General features: G+C 38.1%; 1 protein-coding gene across 1 annotated transcript in view; it reads left to right on the forward strand.

The window, feature by feature from the left end:
• NRG1 (neuregulin 1) overlaps nt 1-19,371 on the forward strand; it is a 1,131,190-nt gene that overhangs the window by 1,082,603 nt on the left and 29,216 nt on the right. Inside the window, exon 6 of the mRNA XM_052661558.1 lies at nt 14,718-14,847. Within this exon, the coding sequence (XP_052517518.1) occupies nt 14,718-14,847 (130 nt within the window). The remainder of the gene's footprint in view (nt 1-14,717; nt 14,848-19,371) is intronic.

The raw sequence follows: 19,371 nt of genomic DNA on the forward strand, positions 1-19,371 counted from the left end.
ATGATGAAAAAATGTCAACTAATTAGACTAAAAACAAAACAAGAAGTCTAGAAAACAAAAATGGGGGGAAATCATGGGATATCTTGGGCACTTTATAAGCTCTAGGAAAAGAGCTTTGATTCCAGGATTAATGAGATTGTGTTAAGGACAAAATAGCCACCGTCCTTATTTACAAATGAATTCTTCAAGTCCTGTCACTTTTTTCTACCCACCCCCACCCCCCCCGCCCCCAAAAAAATCTTAAGGTAGAAAGCAGCTTGAAGTCAATGGGTAACAGAGTGCAGTTTGATTTTCTAAGGAACGAAAGTGATAGTCACAAGCACACACACACACATATACACGCACACACACACAAACAGTGCTCTGCCAAGTGGGGAATAAACTTCCCAAGCATGGACCTCAGGCCTAGTCTGGTGGCTGTGATAGGTCCATGCAGCCATTTGACAGGTTGTGATAACCTTTTAATGGAAAACAATGTGAAGGAGCGGTGAAGGATTACTGAGTTCTAACAACATCTGTCTGGTAATTAAGATCCTTTTCTCATTATCACCATGTAATTCCAGGAACTTGTGTGGCATCTGTAGAATAATGACTCACTTCTGTGAGTTCCTTTAGACTCTGAGAAAAATGCAAGCACTCAAATTTGGGGCATAGAACATGAGGCATTAAGATACAGGGAGAAGCAAGTTCCTCAACAGAAAAGATCACCCACCTGGGACTGATGTCTATGAAAATATTTACATCCCTGGGATTAAGTATCAAACACACTAGCAAGGTGTGTAATCACACACACACAAAAACTTTCTTTTAACAAAAGAGCTCTATATTTCAGTATTATTAGGAAGTAAGGCATCCTTAAGGGACAAGCCATGAATCAGACAGGTCTTTTGAAAGAATAGGGTTCAAGCTCTGGTTTCTTCTTAACAAGATCGCCTTTGTCTCGGATGCCTTGTTTCCACTAAGAAATATAACCAGAACTTGCCTGTGGTCTGTGAACTTTTCCTTAGTGGAGCTCAGAATCATGACTAACACTGGCTGGATTTCCCTGTTACGGTAGTCACTGGATTCAGTCATGACTGAACTGGCGAGTTCTCACTAGGTATTTGGAATTGCTTATCTGAGCGCAGATTCCTACTGAGACTTACTGTTTGGTTCTGCAAAGTGTTTCACTTTAAAGCTTTTCCTAGATTTCCCTGACAGTCCATTGGTTAAGATTCTGTGCCTCCAGTGCAAGGGGTACAGGTTCAATTCCTGGTCAGGCAACTTAAGATCCCACACGCTGCATAGCAAGTGCTAAATAAATAAATAACCTAGCATCATAGGATATTAAAAAAAAAAAAAAAAACTTTTTGCATAAGTGACAAATTTCAACTGAAGACGTTTGATACCTCTCCAGAAACTGCATAGGGACAGGAGGAATTAAACTGGCAAAGTGGACTTGGGCTAAGGTTGGGTTGAGTTCTGCCTGCTTGGATGTTTTGGGGTGGCTTTGCAGAGCCATGGTTCCCTCACAGCTAAGGGGCTACTCAGCCCTGATTTCCTGCTGTATGCTCTTTCCTTCGTCAGTGTTCAGGTATGGAGCCCTCAGTGAGGAATGGAAAGAGCAAAGATCTGTATTAGATACAGACTTGCAGTGTCTGTGGTTTATATTTGAAAGGCAGGAAGACCATAGCCATTCTGAATTATAACAGCATCAGGAGATAGAAGTGTTTTATTGCCCAGCTAGATATATCACCTCCAGGAAAAAGAAAACGTGGGGAGGGACATGGGAGGGAGGTTCAAAAGGGAAGGGATACATGTATACCTATGGCTGATTCATGTTGAGGTTTGACAGAAAACAACAAAATTCTGTAAAGCACTTATCCTTCAATTTAAAGATTAATTTTTAAAATGTGAAAAAAACAATAAATTATAACTAAGACCCTACATGTGAACCTTCTTAATATTCCCTGTTTCTTCCAGAGCAGGGAAACAGCCAGGCAGCTTTGATAAGATCCTGGCCTCTCTCCTCTACTTTCTTTTACAACGTGTTTCAAGGTGCCCTTGTTTGGTTTAGCTATAAGCGGAATGATGATTTCCATTGAGGTTTTCCAACAAGCAAATGATGTCAGTATATAAAACAGTTTGACCAGATGATGAGAGTAGGACACTGAACACATGGCTCCAGGTTTTGTTTTGTTTTGTTTTTAATATATTGTATACTTTGGAAAAAGAGTTCAAAGCATGCACCTGTCTGTTTCCTTTTTATTGAACAACAAGGTTTAATGGCAACAGTAGGAAAACAGGTGTCCGTTCAGCCTGAGTGTGAAGGCCTAGAAATTGAAAAACAAAATAGAACAAAAATCCCAAGTCCTGAAGGAAAGCTTCTTTAGGCGTAATGTAATGCAGGTTAATTTATAATTTCAGCCCAGTTCCTGCAAAGGCGGGGGTTTGCCTGTCGTATTTCCCATCCCCACCTCTAACCTCAAAAGAATATGTTCTTTAGAAAAATAAGACTTAGGGTGAACTAAATATTACGAGACCAGCTAGTCCTCTAGGCAGCAGGGCAAAGTGTTCTCTGGAGGTGAAGCATTTAAAGTTATGTGTGTTTCTCAGATAACCCTGTTTTATGAAACAGAAACAGAAGGACGGATATAGAGAACAGAGTGGTGATTGCCAAGGGGGACGGGCTTAGGAAGGGATAGAGGGGGAGGTTGGGGTTAGCAGATGTAAGCTTCCTTTATAGAACCGATAAACACCAGGGTCCTTCTGTACAGCACAGAGAAATGTATCCAGTATTCCATGATAATCCATAATGGAAAAGGATATTTAAAAAGAATGTACATACGTATAACTGAATCCCTTTGCTGAACAGCAGAAATTAATACAACATTGCAAATCAACTATTTGTTGTTGTTGTTGATGATGATGTCTTGTTGCTAAGTCACGTCTGACTCTTTTGCAACCCGATGGACTGTAGCCCGCCAGGCTCCTGTGTCCATGGGATTTCCCAGGCAAGAATACTGGAGTGGGTTGCCATTTCCTTTTCTAGTCAACTGTACTTCCATAAAAAAAAATTGAAGAAAAAATAAAGTTGTGTGTTTGAAACTTTGTTTTCTGGCCATATATAAATGGCCATAGCGATATTGAAAAAAGATTTCTGTGTGTTATTTGGTGACCTAGAATTTGTGCTAGGACCCTAAAAACCACAGAAACACATTTCATGGACACATCATCCTACAGGAAGGGATGTTTTGCTATTCTGGTCACGAACTTGGGAAGAGGGAACTCCTGGGAGTTCTGGGAAAATCTGTGGGTTGAAATTAACCAAGTGCAAGACAGCAAGATTCCTATAGTCAAACATGCTTTTACTGCTTCATTACTTTATACACAACAACCTTTGGCCTCAGTGTGGAAAATACTGAGCTTGTGGAACTGGAGTCTGGCTCTTTATGTCTACAGTCATCACAGAAACACAGAATTGCTGTAATTTGGCTAAATGGCGTGTAGTGATGGACAGTCTAGGGGTTTAGAGCTGCCAAGGTGCTGTTTGAAGGGATAGTCTTCAGGTCTGTTGTGTTAGAGATCCACTGATAGTCTTCAGGTCTGACTCCAAGCTGAAACCCTTGGAAGATGATGTCTGTGTTGTCTGAACACTGTTTTTTCCCTATACTTTTATAGAGACTCCCTTATGCAAAATACTGAACATAATTACTTAAAATGATTTGTCGGGAGTCATTTTCTGTCAAGGGCATGCTTTCATAAATCCTAAGACTATCACTACCTACATATCTGTATACTTAGAATTTTGGGTGAACCAGAATATTGTCTGCTTGTAACAGGTTCCTTGATATCAACAGATATGTGGTAGTTACATTAGGAAAGCATCAGTCATGTAGTTTTGGCTGCAAGACTTGACATTTTGATTTTACCAATGAGTGTTGCGTATTCAGAATGGGCTTCAGTCCCTCTGTCTAATAATATCACAGGTAGTTCCTAGATTGTGTGAAGAGTAATGAGAAAATGTGTGCTTAGGCTGTTTGAATGCTTTAGAAAGAGGTGCAATACAAGGTGTGAAATACAAACGTCATCATTTAGTTCTTGCTTAATTTTAATGTATATGCTATAACCCACTCCAGTGTTCTTGCCTGGAGAATCCCAGGGATGGGGGAGCCTGGTGGGCTGCCGTCTATGGGGTCGCACAGAGTCGGACACGACTGAAGTGACTTAGCAGCAGTGGCAGCAGCAGCAAAGTAGTGTTAATTTTTCAATATGGCGCCAGTTCCTCTCCCATCATTTCTGTGCTAGTTTGAGCAGTCTTCCTCTCTCTTTGGGCCTTCATATCAGCTTCTTCACTGATCTCCTGGTCTCCATTTTTCTCCCCTTCCAAACACTATAGAATAGACCATTAATTTTATTAATTATGGCCCTAAGCAAAAGCCCAGCTCCCTCCATGACCTACAGATTAAACATTAATTCCACCCAGGGCTTCTTTAATATGGATGTATTATTATTTTATGGCCTCATTAACTTCACCTCCCTATTTACAATCCATCTCCCAAACTGAACTACTGCTTTTCATTGAATGTGAGATTTAGTCTTCTACATCCACAAATTCATTTGCTTTTTCCCTTTAATAGAATGCCTTCTTCTACCCAAAGTACAGATGCAATTCCCCTTCTGTATCACCCTTTCAAAGTATCTCCCATTCTGCATATGTATTGTTAGGATCACACCTACCTGACCTAATTGATTGATATTTACTCTTGCTGTTGTGAATATAATTCTTTTATTTTATTAGATTTTCTTGCTAGTTAATATAGGTATCCAACCATTTCTTCATCAGTTGCTAAGTCATGTTCCCACTCTTTTTAACCCCTTGGACTGTGGCACTCCAGTCTCCTCTATCCTCCACTATCTTTGAGAGTTTGTTCAAATTTGATAAAGTATCCACCTGCAATGCAGGAGACCCCAGTTCAATTCCTGGGTCAGGAAGATCTGCTGGAGAAAGGATAGTCTACCCATTCCAGTATTCTTGGGCTTCCCTAGTGGTTTGGCTGGTAAAGAATTCACCTGCAGTGCAGAAAACCTGGGTTCAATCCCTGGGTTGGGAAGATCCCCTGGAGCAGGGAAAGGCTACCCATTCCAGTATTCTGGCCTGGAGAATTCCATGGACTGTATAGTCCACGGGGTCGCAGAGTTGGACACAACTGAGTGACTTTCACATATCCATTGAGTTGGTGATGCCATCCAACCATCGTATCTTCTGCCACCCACTTCTCCACTTGGCCCTCAATCTTTCCCAGAATCAGCATCATTTCCAGTGAGTCAGCTCTTCACATCAGGTGGCCACAGTATCAGGGCTTCAGTTTCAGCAGCAATCCTTTAAATGACTATTCAGGGTTGATTTCCTTTAGGATTGACTGTTTTGATCTCCTTGCAGTACAAGAGACTCTCAAGAGTCTTCTCCAGAGAAGGAAGTGGCAACCAACTCCATGGATAGTATCCAATTATATCTTTTTCCAATAATGATTATTTCATCTTTCCTACAATTATACCACAATTTGTTATTTCTGCCTTGTTGCATTGGCTAGAACTTTCAAAGCAGAAGTCAGCATTCTTGCTTAGTCTTGATATTAAGGAAACCACCTTCCCAAGAGTTTCACAGTCAAGTATGACTTAGGTTGGTGGCCAGAAGTCAATACTTTTAGGTAGCGTAGAGTATCACCCTAATTCCAGTTTATAAAGACATCTTTTTTAAAAGCCTGAAATTTATATTTTGCATTTTTAAGTTTTAAACATTGGTAAGCATACATTTCGGAGAAGGCAGAGGCACCCCACTCCAGCACTCTTGCCTGGAAAATCCCATGAACGGAGGAGCCTGGTGGGCTGCAGTCCATGGGGTCGCTAAGAGTCGGGCACAGACTGAGCGACTTCACTTTCGCTTTTCACTTTAATGCACTGGAGAAGGAAATGGCAGCCCACTCCAGTGTTCTTGCCTGGAGAATCCCAGAGACAGAGGAGCCTAGTAGGCTGCCATCTATGGGGTCGCACAGAGTCGGACACGACTGAAGCGACTTAGCAGTAGCAGCAGCAGCAGCAAGCATACATTTAAACATGTACCTATAGATAAACTTGCATATTGAACATATGAAAGTGCAAAGAATGATGCAACAAATTGCCATGCAGCCATCATCTGCTCAGTTTTTTTTTTTTGTCCTGATTTCAGTCACTTTCCTTTCCTCTTACTGTTTTGAAGTATATCACAGGCATCTTATTATTCAGTGTAGAGATATTATAGCATGTATCTCTGAAAGATAAGGACTATTTTTAAATATAACCATAACACATTTTATACATATACCAATTAAGGATAACCCTTTAGTAATATGTATTATCTAATCAATGATCAGAGTGCCTCTTTTATCAGGATCTAAATAAGTTTTACTCATTGTGATTGGTTTATGTATCTCTTTTTAATGTCTATATTTTAGGTTTTTCTTTTCTCTCACCCTTGGATCTGTATCAAGTTCTAGTTGTCTTTGTCTTTTTATCTTCTTTAAAGGTTTTTTTTAAAGAAATCTGGTTATTTGCCCTGTAGAGCCTCCATAGTTTGGGTTTTTCCAGTTCCATCCTGTGACTTTATTTTATACGTTCCCCCTGACCTATGTTCTTCCTGTAAATTAGTAGCTGTATCTGGATGCTTGATTAGGTTTGATTTGGGGGATAAAAATACTTTATAGATACTTTTATAGAAATTGATTTTCAGTCTCATCAGTGTTGATTATCTCTTGAAATGACCATAGACTTTTATTTTTGATATGCCATAATTTTTTTTATTTGATGAATAAGATAATGAATTTGCCTCATAGTTTCTGTCTTTTAACCTTTCATCTACTTTCATTTACTTGATGAATAAAATAACCTATGTCATTAAATGTCATATGGTAATTTCAGCAGCTCCCTGAATAACTGAATCCTTGATCACTTCCCTTTGTTTTGATGTGATTTGTTTGGTGCTCCAAACTTTTGGCCAGTCTGGAAAATGACAATTTAACATTTTCTGCAATGGCATGACCTTCTTCCAGCCAAATTGATACTGGTAGGAAATGCAGAATACAGTAAAGAATGTGCCCCTTCTACATTTAGCCTGGTGAGATCTATCAGTTCAGTTCAGTTCAGTCGCTCAGTCGTGTCCAACTCTGCGACCCCATGAATCACAGCACGCCAGGCCTCCCTGTCGATCACTAACTCCCGGAGTTCACTCAGACTCACGTCCGTCAAGTCGGTGATGCCATCCAGCCGTCTCATCTTCTGTCATCCCCTTTTCCTCCTGCCTCCAATCCCTCCCAGCATCAGAGTCTTTTCCAATGAGTCAGCTCTTCACATCAGGTGGCCAAAGTATTGGAGTTTCAGCTTTAGCATCAGTCCTTCCAAAGAACACCTAGGGCTGATCTGCTTCAGAATGGACTGGTTGGATCTCCTTGCAGTCCAAGGGACTCTCAAGAGTCTTCTCCAACGTCACAGTTCAAAAGCATCAATTCTTCAGTGCTCAGCTTGCTTCACAGTCCAACTCTCACATCCATACATGACCACAGGAAAAACCATAGCCTTGACTATATGGACCTCTGTTGACAAAGTAATGTCTCTGCTTTTGAATATACTATCTAGGTTGGTCATAACTTTTCTTCCAAGGAGTAAGCGTCTTTTAATTTCATGGCTGCAATCACCATCTGCAGTGATTTTGGAGCCCAAAAAAATAAAGTCTGACACTGTTTTCATTGTTTCCCCATCTATTTCCCCTGAAGTGATGGGACCAGATGCCATGATCTTCGTTTTCTGAATGTTGAGTTTTAAGCCAACTTTTTCACTCTCTTCTTTCACTTTCATCAAGAGGCTCTTTAGTTCTTCTTCACTTTCTGCCATAAAGATGGTGTCATCTGCATATCTGAGGTTAATGATATTTCTCCCGGCAATCTTGATTCCAGCTTGTGTTTCTTCCAGTCCAGCGTTTCTCATGATGTACTCTGCATAGAAGTTGAATAAGCAGGGTGACAGTATACAGCCTTGACGTACTCCTTTTCCTATTTGGAACCAGTCTGTTGTTCCATGTCCAGTTCTAACTGTTGCTTCCTGACCTGCATGCAGATTGGTGAGATCTATAAATACATCAAATTAAGCCAGTCAAGTGTATTGCTAGTATTTGCTTTATAGGCTATATTGATTTTACTCCTTTAGGGAAATTATTGATAGGAAAAGAGTCAACGAATAGGAAAAGAGTCAACGAACAGCTTGAAAGTTTGTTGGCTTCTGGCTATGGAAACTGTATACTCAGATAAAACTGTCAGCAATTAATAGTGAATATACAGCAGACCTGTATGTCTGGAGTGGCTTCTTCGCTATGAAAAGATTATTGGCTTAAGGAAGAAAAGGTAGCTTTTGTGTGACTCCACCCAGCTAGCAATCCACTGTAGGAGACTCCTTTAGCAAAATGAAGACATCCCAAAAGGTGTTTATGCCATTAACTTGTTGCTCTAAGAAGCAGTTGACTAGAATGATCACCCTGTGATCATTGTGAGTGAAAAGTGCTGTAAGAAAGAAAAAAAAAAAGCAACATCTATTGTTTGAAAAATAATCTTTCTTGACAAGTTTTATTTTTCTAAGGATAATGCTATCTAATGACACCCAAGCATTTGCTCAGCAACTGCTGGCAACTTAGAATCTGTTTTCTGTTTAGCTACAAATGAGCTCAGGGTTACAACAAAAGTTAGAATTTTGTTTTACCATTAGAAACCCCCATGGGTCACTTTTCATTCTGCTGAAGAAGGAAGAAATAATACTAGAGTCTTCCCAGAGAGCTTGTAAGGGAGGGAAGAATCTAAAGGCAATCCTATGAACCAACTTCAGCCCCAAAATACATATAAGAAAATAGAAAATAAGCGTGTCCCGATTCACTTCTGTGACCTTGGGCATCCTGTACACTTTTGTGAATTGCTTGAACAATTTTATGAAAGGCTGCAGAACTATTCTTTTGAGATGATTTGTATCCTCTTTTTCAATATAGGACATTAGATACTAAAGCTCAAGTCCATCACTTAACCAATTAACCTCCATCAGCCCTTGTCAGCTTATTCTTTGGACAGATGCTTACCTTCTGGGTAATCGACCAGCTTCTAAATATTTCCAGCTTGGGACTTCCCTGGCAGTCCAGGGGTTATAACTTCACCTTCCAATGCAGGGGGTGTGGGTTCGATCCCTGCCTCAAGGCCAAAAAACCAAAACATAAAACAGAAGCGATATTGTAACAAATTCAATAAAGACTTTAAACAATGGCCTCCATAAAAAAAAAAAAATCTTAAAAAACATTACTTCCAGTTTGTTAGTGAGTGCTGAGGTCCATGAAGTGAGATGCTCTAATTCTACTTTAGAAACTTCTGGTTCCACTTATGGTCTCATGATGGTTCTTCCCTTAGGAAGAGGGAAGTGTTTCTATAGCAGAGTTGAGGCCAAGGAGATCGGCTCTGGGAATACCCAGGTCAGGATGGGTTTCTTTGATCTTCTCTTATCACTTTTTTCCCCCCAAGTATCTATTTGCTATTCAGCAAAGGATTGAATTACTACTTGGGAAAAAAAAAAAAAAAAAGCCAACCCAGAGCTATGATGCTTCCGTGGTTCTGTCTGGCTCTGGATCTTTGTTTGGAGAACAAATGCCTTCCCCACCCATCCGTTGGCATCTATAGGAACTGCATTAGGTGGCGTGGCTTTTCCTGCTCATCTTCTGAGCCAGAGCATCATTTTCAGGAACAACATAAGCACTTTTTCCTAGTAGAAGTTCAAAGTGCTCTGGTACATAATTGCTGAGGTGCTATATTCTAAGCAAAAATAGTAATTTCAGATTTATTTTAAAAAACTGGGAGATCGAAGAACAAGGAAGCATGCAGATTTCTAAATACATAGCCACGGAGAATATTACAGGTAAGGATTGAAAAAAAAAAAAAAACCCTGCAACTTTGCAGTGATTGGCATTTTCATGTCAGAATATAAAACTTGTTAGTATTTGTGTATGTTATTGAGGAAACTGCATGGAGTGATTTAATTTCATCTTCTGCAAGTAAATTGTTAAGAATTGTCCTTAAAACTCCTAGTCAGGGCTCATTCCCTCAGGGAAGACAGGATCTAATGATCCTTCCTTGGGGTAAACACTATACACTCATACTAATTCCTGCTAATTGTCAAAGAAGAATAGGCTGGTTTCTTATCAGCAGTTTGCTTTTGTGTAATAGCTATGGTTTGTTGGTACTATCTACTTCACTGATAAGGAAAACACCACTTAAAACAAGCAAGAAAGTAAACCATCCATTCCAGCAGTATTTTCTTTTTAGGCTGTCTTTGAGCAGAAAAAGCCTGGTATTCTACAGGAAATACACTGTGTGATTCTATGGGAAAATATTTAGTAATGAGCAGCCAACATTTAATTACTCCTCAAAATTTTATTCTGCATGTTTACTAAAGTATGCAATAGTGTGTGATTTCTAAAATGTTTAGTTACTGATAATATGGCCCATATTCTATGGACATGTTGCTATTAATATTTTTAACTATTTTAGAGTTTTAAACTGTTCAGATAACACATAAGATTATAAATACATTGAATTTATGTAACTTGGAAGCTCAGTCAGAAATGTTAGAGAATTACACCTGAAACTTACAATATATTATAAATCATATTCTTCAATAAAAAATTTTTAAGAACTATTATAGAATTACGTGGATCTGGAAAGTTGAAAATAATTACATATTTGAGATAGTTTCTTTTTCTTCTAGCTCAATTGTTCTTCAGTTTTATTTTATAAGCAAATTGAATACGTATAAATTATTGACAGTGATTTTGAAAAAGAATAATTTATTAATATTTACTTCATGTTTTGTAATCACTCAATGGTTATCCCTCCAAATCAAACCATCTCTTCACATTTTGTAAAAGAATAATTTACCAAGAAACAACATTCAAGGCTGATTATATGTAATTACAGAGTCCGGACAGAAATGTTTTTGCTTCTCTTTGTTCCATATTTATGCCATTAGTAATGGAAACATGTCATCTCTTTGTGTGTAATTTTGCAGCTGGCAAAGCATTTTATCAAACTTTGCAGCAATGCTATAATATCTCATTTTTGTAGCTGAATACTCTGAGACAGGTAGCTGGGACCAGAGTCCTGCAGATAGTATTTGGCAAAATTGTGCCTTGCACCTGATTCTTCTCAGCTAACTCCAGGGTCCTTTCACTACCTTTTATCTGTAAAGATCTCCTTTTAGGGAGAATTGTTTACAGCCTTACAAATTTCCACTGCAGTGACTTTAGCTGTTGTTATGTCTAGGTGGTCATTAAAGAATTGTGGACAGATGGAAAGAAGACAGGGAGAGAGGGAGGCAGCCAGGCTAGAAAGGAAGGGTCCTATTGCATGGTGCAGGATTTGGGGAGTCTTTAAAATGGGAATTTTAGTCTCCACGTCGTTGGTTAAGTCGGAGAACTGTCCAGACCTCCTCAAGATGGTCACTAGTCACTAGTCCTGAGTCACTTGTCTATCCTGACAGACCAGGTTGAGAGTGAACACTTGAAAGCAACTACTGTACTTACACGTTCTTCCTTATAATTTTGAAATCGGTAACATCCCAGAGAAAGTATGTTTGGGATAAAATGTCCATATAAACGCCAGACGTAAACGTAATGAAGTCATAGTTACATATTCCTAACTGCTGTTCAGTTAGCACTTACTTTCGTTGTTGTTGAGTCGCTGTCGTTTCTGACTCTCCCCGCAGATTTTGACAAACTAGGTACACAGCAGGAGGAGGCAGAGTTTATTAAGGACTGAGTAAGTGAGCTCTCTGTCGCCTACTTCTAAAAGCAGCTATGAAGGTCGTCTTTTAGATATCAAAAGCATATTCTCTTGGCAGAACTGTAATCTTTACCTCTTATAAATTCCTGCCAGCTGCCTTAAAAAGAATGCTGTTTCTACAGTTTTGGCTGAAGAATCTGCTTTGTCTGTTTCATTAATTTCTGGCAGAATTACCAAACGGAAACTGACTGAGCAATATAGCATGTATAGGCCAAAGACAAAGGATATTGCTGCAGAATTTATAGATCTGCTTAGGGCTGACTGTGCGCAGCGTTCAACTAAGGAGAATATAAGGAAGCCTGGCAAAAATCTGAAAGGTGCATTTATCACCATTTCCAGCCCCGGTTCTTCCGACAATTATAACTTATTCCTGTGTTTGGCTGTTGGTTCAGAACAGTTGTACCCAAGTCAGTCTACACTTTGCGTCTCCTGGGAGTTAATTTCTGCTTTGTAATTCCATGATCATTTTTATTCTTTCTGCTGCTAAAGGATGCAAGCACTAAGTAGGATAGTCCCTGACTGCATAAGAGAGCTGCTACTTCATTTTCTCCAAGAGTTATTTTATTATCAACTATTCCTATTCCTAGTGATCCTATTTCATGATCTGAGGACTTTTCAAATGATTGTGTCATAACTGAGGGTGTCATGCAAAGGATAATGCATGTCAGGGAGAATACTTCTAAAGGATTGGGGAGGGGAAATGGATTATTTCAAGTTTTAACCCCACGTTTCTTAATGCTACTTAGTTGATAATGCAAGATCAGAACGTCCAAGGAATAGGTATGATGTATGTGTCTCTTCTATCTATCACAGCTAATTTTCTTTGTTAGTTTGCAATGAATATGGAGTGTCTGCTTTGGCGGGGAAGGGAATATTGGTTTTGATGTTTTTAGTTCAGCATTTGTTCTGGAAGAGCCTGCTGCAGGGTTTGCCGCCCAGCTTGAATACGGGGGAATTCTTAGCAGACCGGCAGGAGGGATTCAGGGACTGCTGCTGGGGTCTGTTGGAGGCTAAGAGCTCCTTTGCAGGAATAGGGTGACAGAACTCTGTGGGCGGCCCCTTCAGCAGAAATACTCTGCCCAATTTGTCATTCCATAGACCCCTGTCAGCAGTGAAAGTTCTTAAGCACAAAACCTTTAACACTGAAGACAACACCCAGCTAATGTTTTTAAAGGCAGTTGCCATGGATGAAAATATTCATAGCACCTAAGTATATAGTTTTTCACATGAAGATATATGTCAAAATTCATGCTAAGTGGTATATAAAAATTGCCTACTCAATGATTTTATAGGCCAAATGATGCAAATTATGTTCCCTTCTTCCTGGAAAAAAAAAAAGAAATGGTAAAAGGTTAGCTGATAAGAGAGGGTAAGAAAATCACTCCGTGATTCTTTGGTTACGTATATAGACCTGAGCTGGACATTTAGAAAAGCATTCTGAAAAGAACTTTTTGTTGGAAGAATTTAAAAATGAACCCAATTTTTAATTACCATAGTAATTATTCAAGAAAAGCATGCCTCTTTGAAAATCTTCAGATTTCTATTAAGCTTTACATCTGATTGATAGATACCAAAATTGAGATTCTTCCCTATCTGCTCCATTTTGCCACCTGCTATTATTCATCAGATGCCAGTTTAGCACCAGTTCCTTTACCTTGTTGTTGTTAAGTCGCTGAGTTATGTCTGATTCTCTGTGATCCCATGGACTGCAGCACGCCAGGCTTCCCTATCCTTGTCTATCTCCCGCTCAAACTTGTGTCCAAAGAATCGGTGATCCTTTACCTAGATTACTGATAATCTCTGTAAAAGTCTTCTAAGAGTCCCCTGTTTTCTAAATGGGAAAAATGACCATCTGGGTGGTTCAGTAACTTACTCTTGAACACAAAGCTGGTATTTGAACCAGATAGTATTTGAACCAGATCTGTCTCCAAAGTGCAAATCATTTTGACTGTCCTTTGCTCTTCCTCCTAAAAGCCATTGGTGAGAACCATGAAATGGTCCCAAACATGCCTTAGACAGAAGAATAAGAGACCAGAAGGGAATTGAATCATGCAGAAAGTAAATAATCAGATGCTAAGTATTTTAATCAGGTAGAGTAACAATCAAGCAGAATTAGAGGAGCAATTAAGTTAAATGTCAGAGCACAATGTGCGCTGATGAAGCAAATGAAAAAGAAAGGCAGGAGAAAATGGAAAACTACATGAAAGGTCAAATATAAGTAAACAACGGGATCTGAATTCCAGTTGCAAATACTAAAATAGAAATTAATAAGGAGGACAAAGGGTTAAAAATCACTAAGACTGTGTCAGATAATATTTCATTTCAAAATGAAATCATGTTATCAATTAGTTGCCATTTAAAATTGATACCTAAATTCAGTTGCACTGATATGAATTTATATCATTATTTTTGAGCCTGCTTGGAAAATTTTTCTTTTTTTTTAACTTCTTATTTTGTATTAAGGTATGGCCAATTAACAGTGTTGTGATAGTTTCAGGTGAACAGTGAAGGGATTCAGCCATACATGGAAAATGTATTTTTCTTAGTAGATCTTCTCTTTGCCACTTCTTTAGAAGATTAAGTGTTGGTTATAAGAAATGTTTGTTTGCTATTTAATTGTAATTAAATTAACTATAATTACCCTTTTATAATTTTATTCTATTTAGTTACACATAGAAAGTACTTAATGTCTTTAAGTCTTAATGTTGTTGTTTATTAAGCCAGAAAGTCTCATGGAGTACATCTTATCTTATATGAGCTCTTCCTTTTAAGAGCATTTAAAGGCTGCTCAGAAGAGGGAAAGATGGGTGTAAAACTTTCCCTTGTTTATCTTTTATCCAGCCACATCTACATCTACAGCTGGGACAAGCCATCTTGTCAAGTGTGCAGAGAAGGAGAAAACTTTCTGTGTGAATGGAGGCGAGTGCTTCATGGTGAAAGACCTTTCAAATCCCTCAAGATACTTGTGCAAGTAAGAAAAGAAACCCTCTGTGTGACTTCTGTCCATGACCGCTTCTTTCAGACGATTCTGTGTCTCATGATGTATCGCTGCTGCCTTTTCCAGTTTCGTTGCATTGTTTGAGTAATGCTGTTTTATTTGTAGAGTGTTGTGAAAAGGTCACACCATGTATCTACTCTGTTATTTCCAGAATGGTTTTTTGCTTTTTTCCATGTGGGTGTTTGGTTGTTTTTTTGTTTGTTTGTTTGCCTCCGTATTTATAAAGTTGCTTTCCTTGTGGTTTTCCTCCTTGTTACTTAAGAGAGATGTGCAAATATCATAGACGCCTAGAACTTTGGATACTTGCATCTCCATCCAATGTATGATTGAAGCTGTAAGATAATGTTCCTTTTTACTCTGGTGTCACCTGTGAAACAAATAGGACAACTAAAAGAAGCAGAAAGGCAGGCTATTATTTGCTGACTGATCTGTTAAACTTGGCATTAGCTTTATAGCTCCTTTTTAAAAATGGAGTTTAAGTTGATCTCACTAATGAAAAACCAGCAATGTGTTATTAGTTTGGAAATGCACTTAGTGTGTGTAGCATCATTGCGTGTAGAAGGCAGAGTGTTTTTTCATGCACTGTAGTTATTTATAGATATATTTAAAATGGTGCTCTCTCCAATGACCTGAAGGAGTTGATGAACCATTGAGAAGTATCACAGTTATTCTCTCTCAACAGACAAAATGAAACAAAGATGTTGTCAGGACATTTAATATTAAAACCCTGCAGTTAAAATTAGTAGATCTTATTAAAAGCACGTTTATTGTGCAATGCATTTTTAGTTTATGCTTGATATATAGGGTCTGTGTGGTCCATGAACTCAAATAATTTGTCATGTTAAAAGATATTTAATGTCTCATTGAAATGATTAAAAATACATGTTTATTTTGTAGTTAACTAGAAGCTGTATCTTTCATAAATATAGAGAATAATTATAAGCCAAGATAAAATTAATAGGTAAGAGACTTTTCAAAACTTTGAAGCAAGATAAAAACTGAAAGCATATATATAAAAATAATTTATTTCAGGTCTGAATGATTTTATGACTGTCAGAAGTTTAATTTTTTATTTTATATTGTGACTTAGCCAGTTAGCAATGTTGTGACAGTTTCAGGTAGGCAGCAAAAGAACTTAGTCGTACAGGTACATGTATCCATTTTCCCCCAAACTCCCCTTCCATCGAGGCTGTGGCATAACACCAAACAGTTTCCTGTGCCAACATGTTTATTGTTTGAAAATTAAAGATTCACTTTTTTTGGTCACCAGCATATCAAATCTATGTACCTATGCTGCTGCTGCTGCTACTGAGTCGCTTCAGTCGTGTCTGACTCTGTGTAGCCCCATAGACGGCAGCCCACCAGGCTCCTCTGTCCCTGGGATTCTCCAGGCAAGAACACTGGAGTGGGTTGCCATTTCCTTCTCCAGTGCATCAAAGTGAAAAGTCAAAGTGAAGTCGATCAGTCGTGTCCGACTCTTAGTGACCCCATGGATTGCAGCCCACCAGGCTCCTCCGTCCATGGGATTTTCCAGACAAGAGTGCTGGAGTGGGGTACCATCACCTTCTCCACTATGCACCTATAGCGGAGAATTAAAATGGGTCATTTTTAGCATTTGATTCTGCCAGTTAGCTGTGAATATATCCCAAACATTCCTCCCTCCCTGAATTTTTCATTGTGAGTAGAAATGAATAAATTCTGTAATTTCCTATAAGATTTTCTCTGATCAAAATAGAAAATATCAGAAGCTGAGAATTATAATCTGTAAAATAAGGTACATTTACTATATGGGTACATCCTGCTAGTCTGCCCTAGTCTTAGACATACAATCTAGTTATGTTTCAGTAAGTCTCCTTGGAAGAAAACCTTTAAATTACAGTTCCTTAGATGCTTCTTTTTGAACAATCGTACCCAGATTATTTAAATCTGTGCCTCCTGTTTTGGGGTTTTGTTTTGTTTGTTTACTTCTTTAAAAAAGCATCTGAGACCACTCGATTTTAGGTATAATAATGAAACATGATCGTTTTCATCCTAGCCTTTGCAAAAAGATTTGTAAGCTGAGTGAGTACATATGATAGTTTCTGAATACCTCTTAGGACCCAGTACAGTTATTCCCCACATGTTAATTTCAGCTCTTCTGTGGCCCTCCCACGACCTATGGAAAACATGGTATCACCTAAGTGCTCTTCATTGGTTCCATTTTGGTATTGTGCCAACAGCTGTGATTTTTTTTTTTTTTCACCCATACTGCTTTTCATTAAATATTAAGCCCAATCTAGAAAGAAATACTTGTTTTATGTTTTTCTAATCTTAATGTGAAATGTTTGGTATTCCTCTAATAGTTATTAAAGCAGCAAACCACAAATAAACATTGTGTCCTCCAACTGAATCCTGTACCAATTCTCAGAAAATTTGCACTATGATTTTATCATATCTTTTTTTTTTTTTTTTTTGGTAATTACAATCTTTCAGAAAAGTGTTAAAGATTATCATTAGCTCTTGTTGGAAAGAAAACCTGTGACATCTATGATTTTGATAAGTTTTATCCCCCTTTTGCACTGCCTTTATTGATACATGAAAGCAAGCCAGAACACTGAAGAATTGAGTATAGTCAATATCCAAAATGTTTCATGCCTTTTTTGTTAAATGAGTATATTTTTAGTCCCTGTGTTGCAAACATGTATAACATTAAAAACAATCACTAGTCAGAAATGAAACAAAGGCACATCATATACCAAGTCTTACAATAATATGTTGTTCATTGGACGACTTGAATAGAAACAGAAGACGTGAAAGTGTTGCATTGGCTCATCATCGCCCTGTGTATGAAGCCAGTTCATAGTTTCCATATGGTCCATCTGTCTAGAGCAAAACATTTCTGAAGCATGAGCCACATGATTCAAAGTCAGCTTTATCCCTGACTTAAGACATGACTCAGAAACACCACAAGCGTGTAAGTTTCCAAGTGGTCTCTCTGGTCACCTAATCCACTGTTGTCTTCTTGGGAGCTGAAGTGGAAGACTTTACAGCAAATCTCTTTTGTCTCTCCATTTAGAACAAGGTGTTCCAAATGGATTAACCATATAACAGTTAAACACTTCTCTGAGGAGAGGTTTGCTGTTACTTGGACTTCTCTCCTGGGAACAGTGTGGGAATTTCCACGGTGCTTCTCATCTTTTATATTTCTCTTCTCTCTATAATAATTTAAAATTTATCCTGAGGGGGAGAGAAAAAAAAAAAAAAAAACCAGTTTCTATTCAAGACTGCATAAAGACTAGAAAAGAATCATTCCATCTTTTACCCTCTGGTGCCCCTTGCCCCATGTAGTCACATGGTTCAAAGAAACAAGACACTTTGAACTTGACATTGTCCAGATTATCCACTTGGTTTTCTCCCCTGTTCTTGTATATCTGCTCTTCTGAGTAGTTATACTTAAGAGAACTCTTTTGGAACATATTGATGTGATTTTTTTTTTAATCTAAAAATGACTTTACACCTGACCATATTTATAAACCCACGGTGCTGTCCTGTGGACAGATGTGGCATCCCCATGTGGGGATTAGAGTTTTAACCACCAATTTTGGTGACTAGTCTTGAGCTCTTTCACTTCAACTCTCTGAACAATTTATTTATAACATAGAATTAATATGTTCTCCAAATTTCTTCCCAGGAGTCAGTGAAATTAAATGAACTCATTTCTGTGAAAGCACTTCTAACTCTGGGGAAGTAAGTTTTTCCTTACAATAAAAAATAAATGGTAGAATTACATTCTCTCTGTAGACATTGGAAAAATATATACACCTGTCTTAACAGACTGTGTTATCATGTTTAATTCCCAATTCTTCATTTTATTTAACACTAGCCATTTTTATTTGATTTGTTGGGGCCACCAGCTAGCTTTATAACTTTGCATTTGATGTTCATTCAATCATGTAGTATCTCTGATTGTTTATTTCCTTATATTTAAAAACAGAAACAGAAAACAAACAAAGCATAGGAAAGTGGGAGGTGCCTTTAAACATGAGCTTATCATTTTGTCTAATTAACTTTTATGAAACCATGTAGTATATATAAGGGCCTATATTGTATTACACATGATTATAGAGACAGTTATGAAAAATATTTAACCATAGGAGATAAAGTCACAACAAATGTGCTAAAATAAATTAAACTCAGTAGATGAAATATTAATTAAAATTTGTTTATAAAACAGCTGTATCTATCCCAGGCATTTTTGTAAACACAATGAACATATACAGCATGGTCTCTGGCCCCTGGGAACTTAGTCTATTTATGGAAATAGAGTAACTAAAATAGTACATCAATTAGAGTGTCTTTATCCCAGGTGGTAGAGCACTGATTATTATGATAATAAGAATTTAAAGAAGGAAGAGAAAAGACTGGAATTTGTTGAAGACTTTATAAGCATAGTCATCATTTATAGAGTTTTTTCCACATACAGTTAAATACACCATATAACATGCCATCTAATCTTCT

The sequence above is a fragment of the Budorcas taxicolor genome, chromosome 24 (assembly GCF_023091745.1).
Source record: "Budorcas taxicolor isolate Tak-1 chromosome 24, Takin1.1, whole genome shotgun sequence".
NCBI lineage: Eukaryota > Metazoa > Chordata > Mammalia > Artiodactyla > Bovidae > Budorcas > Budorcas taxicolor.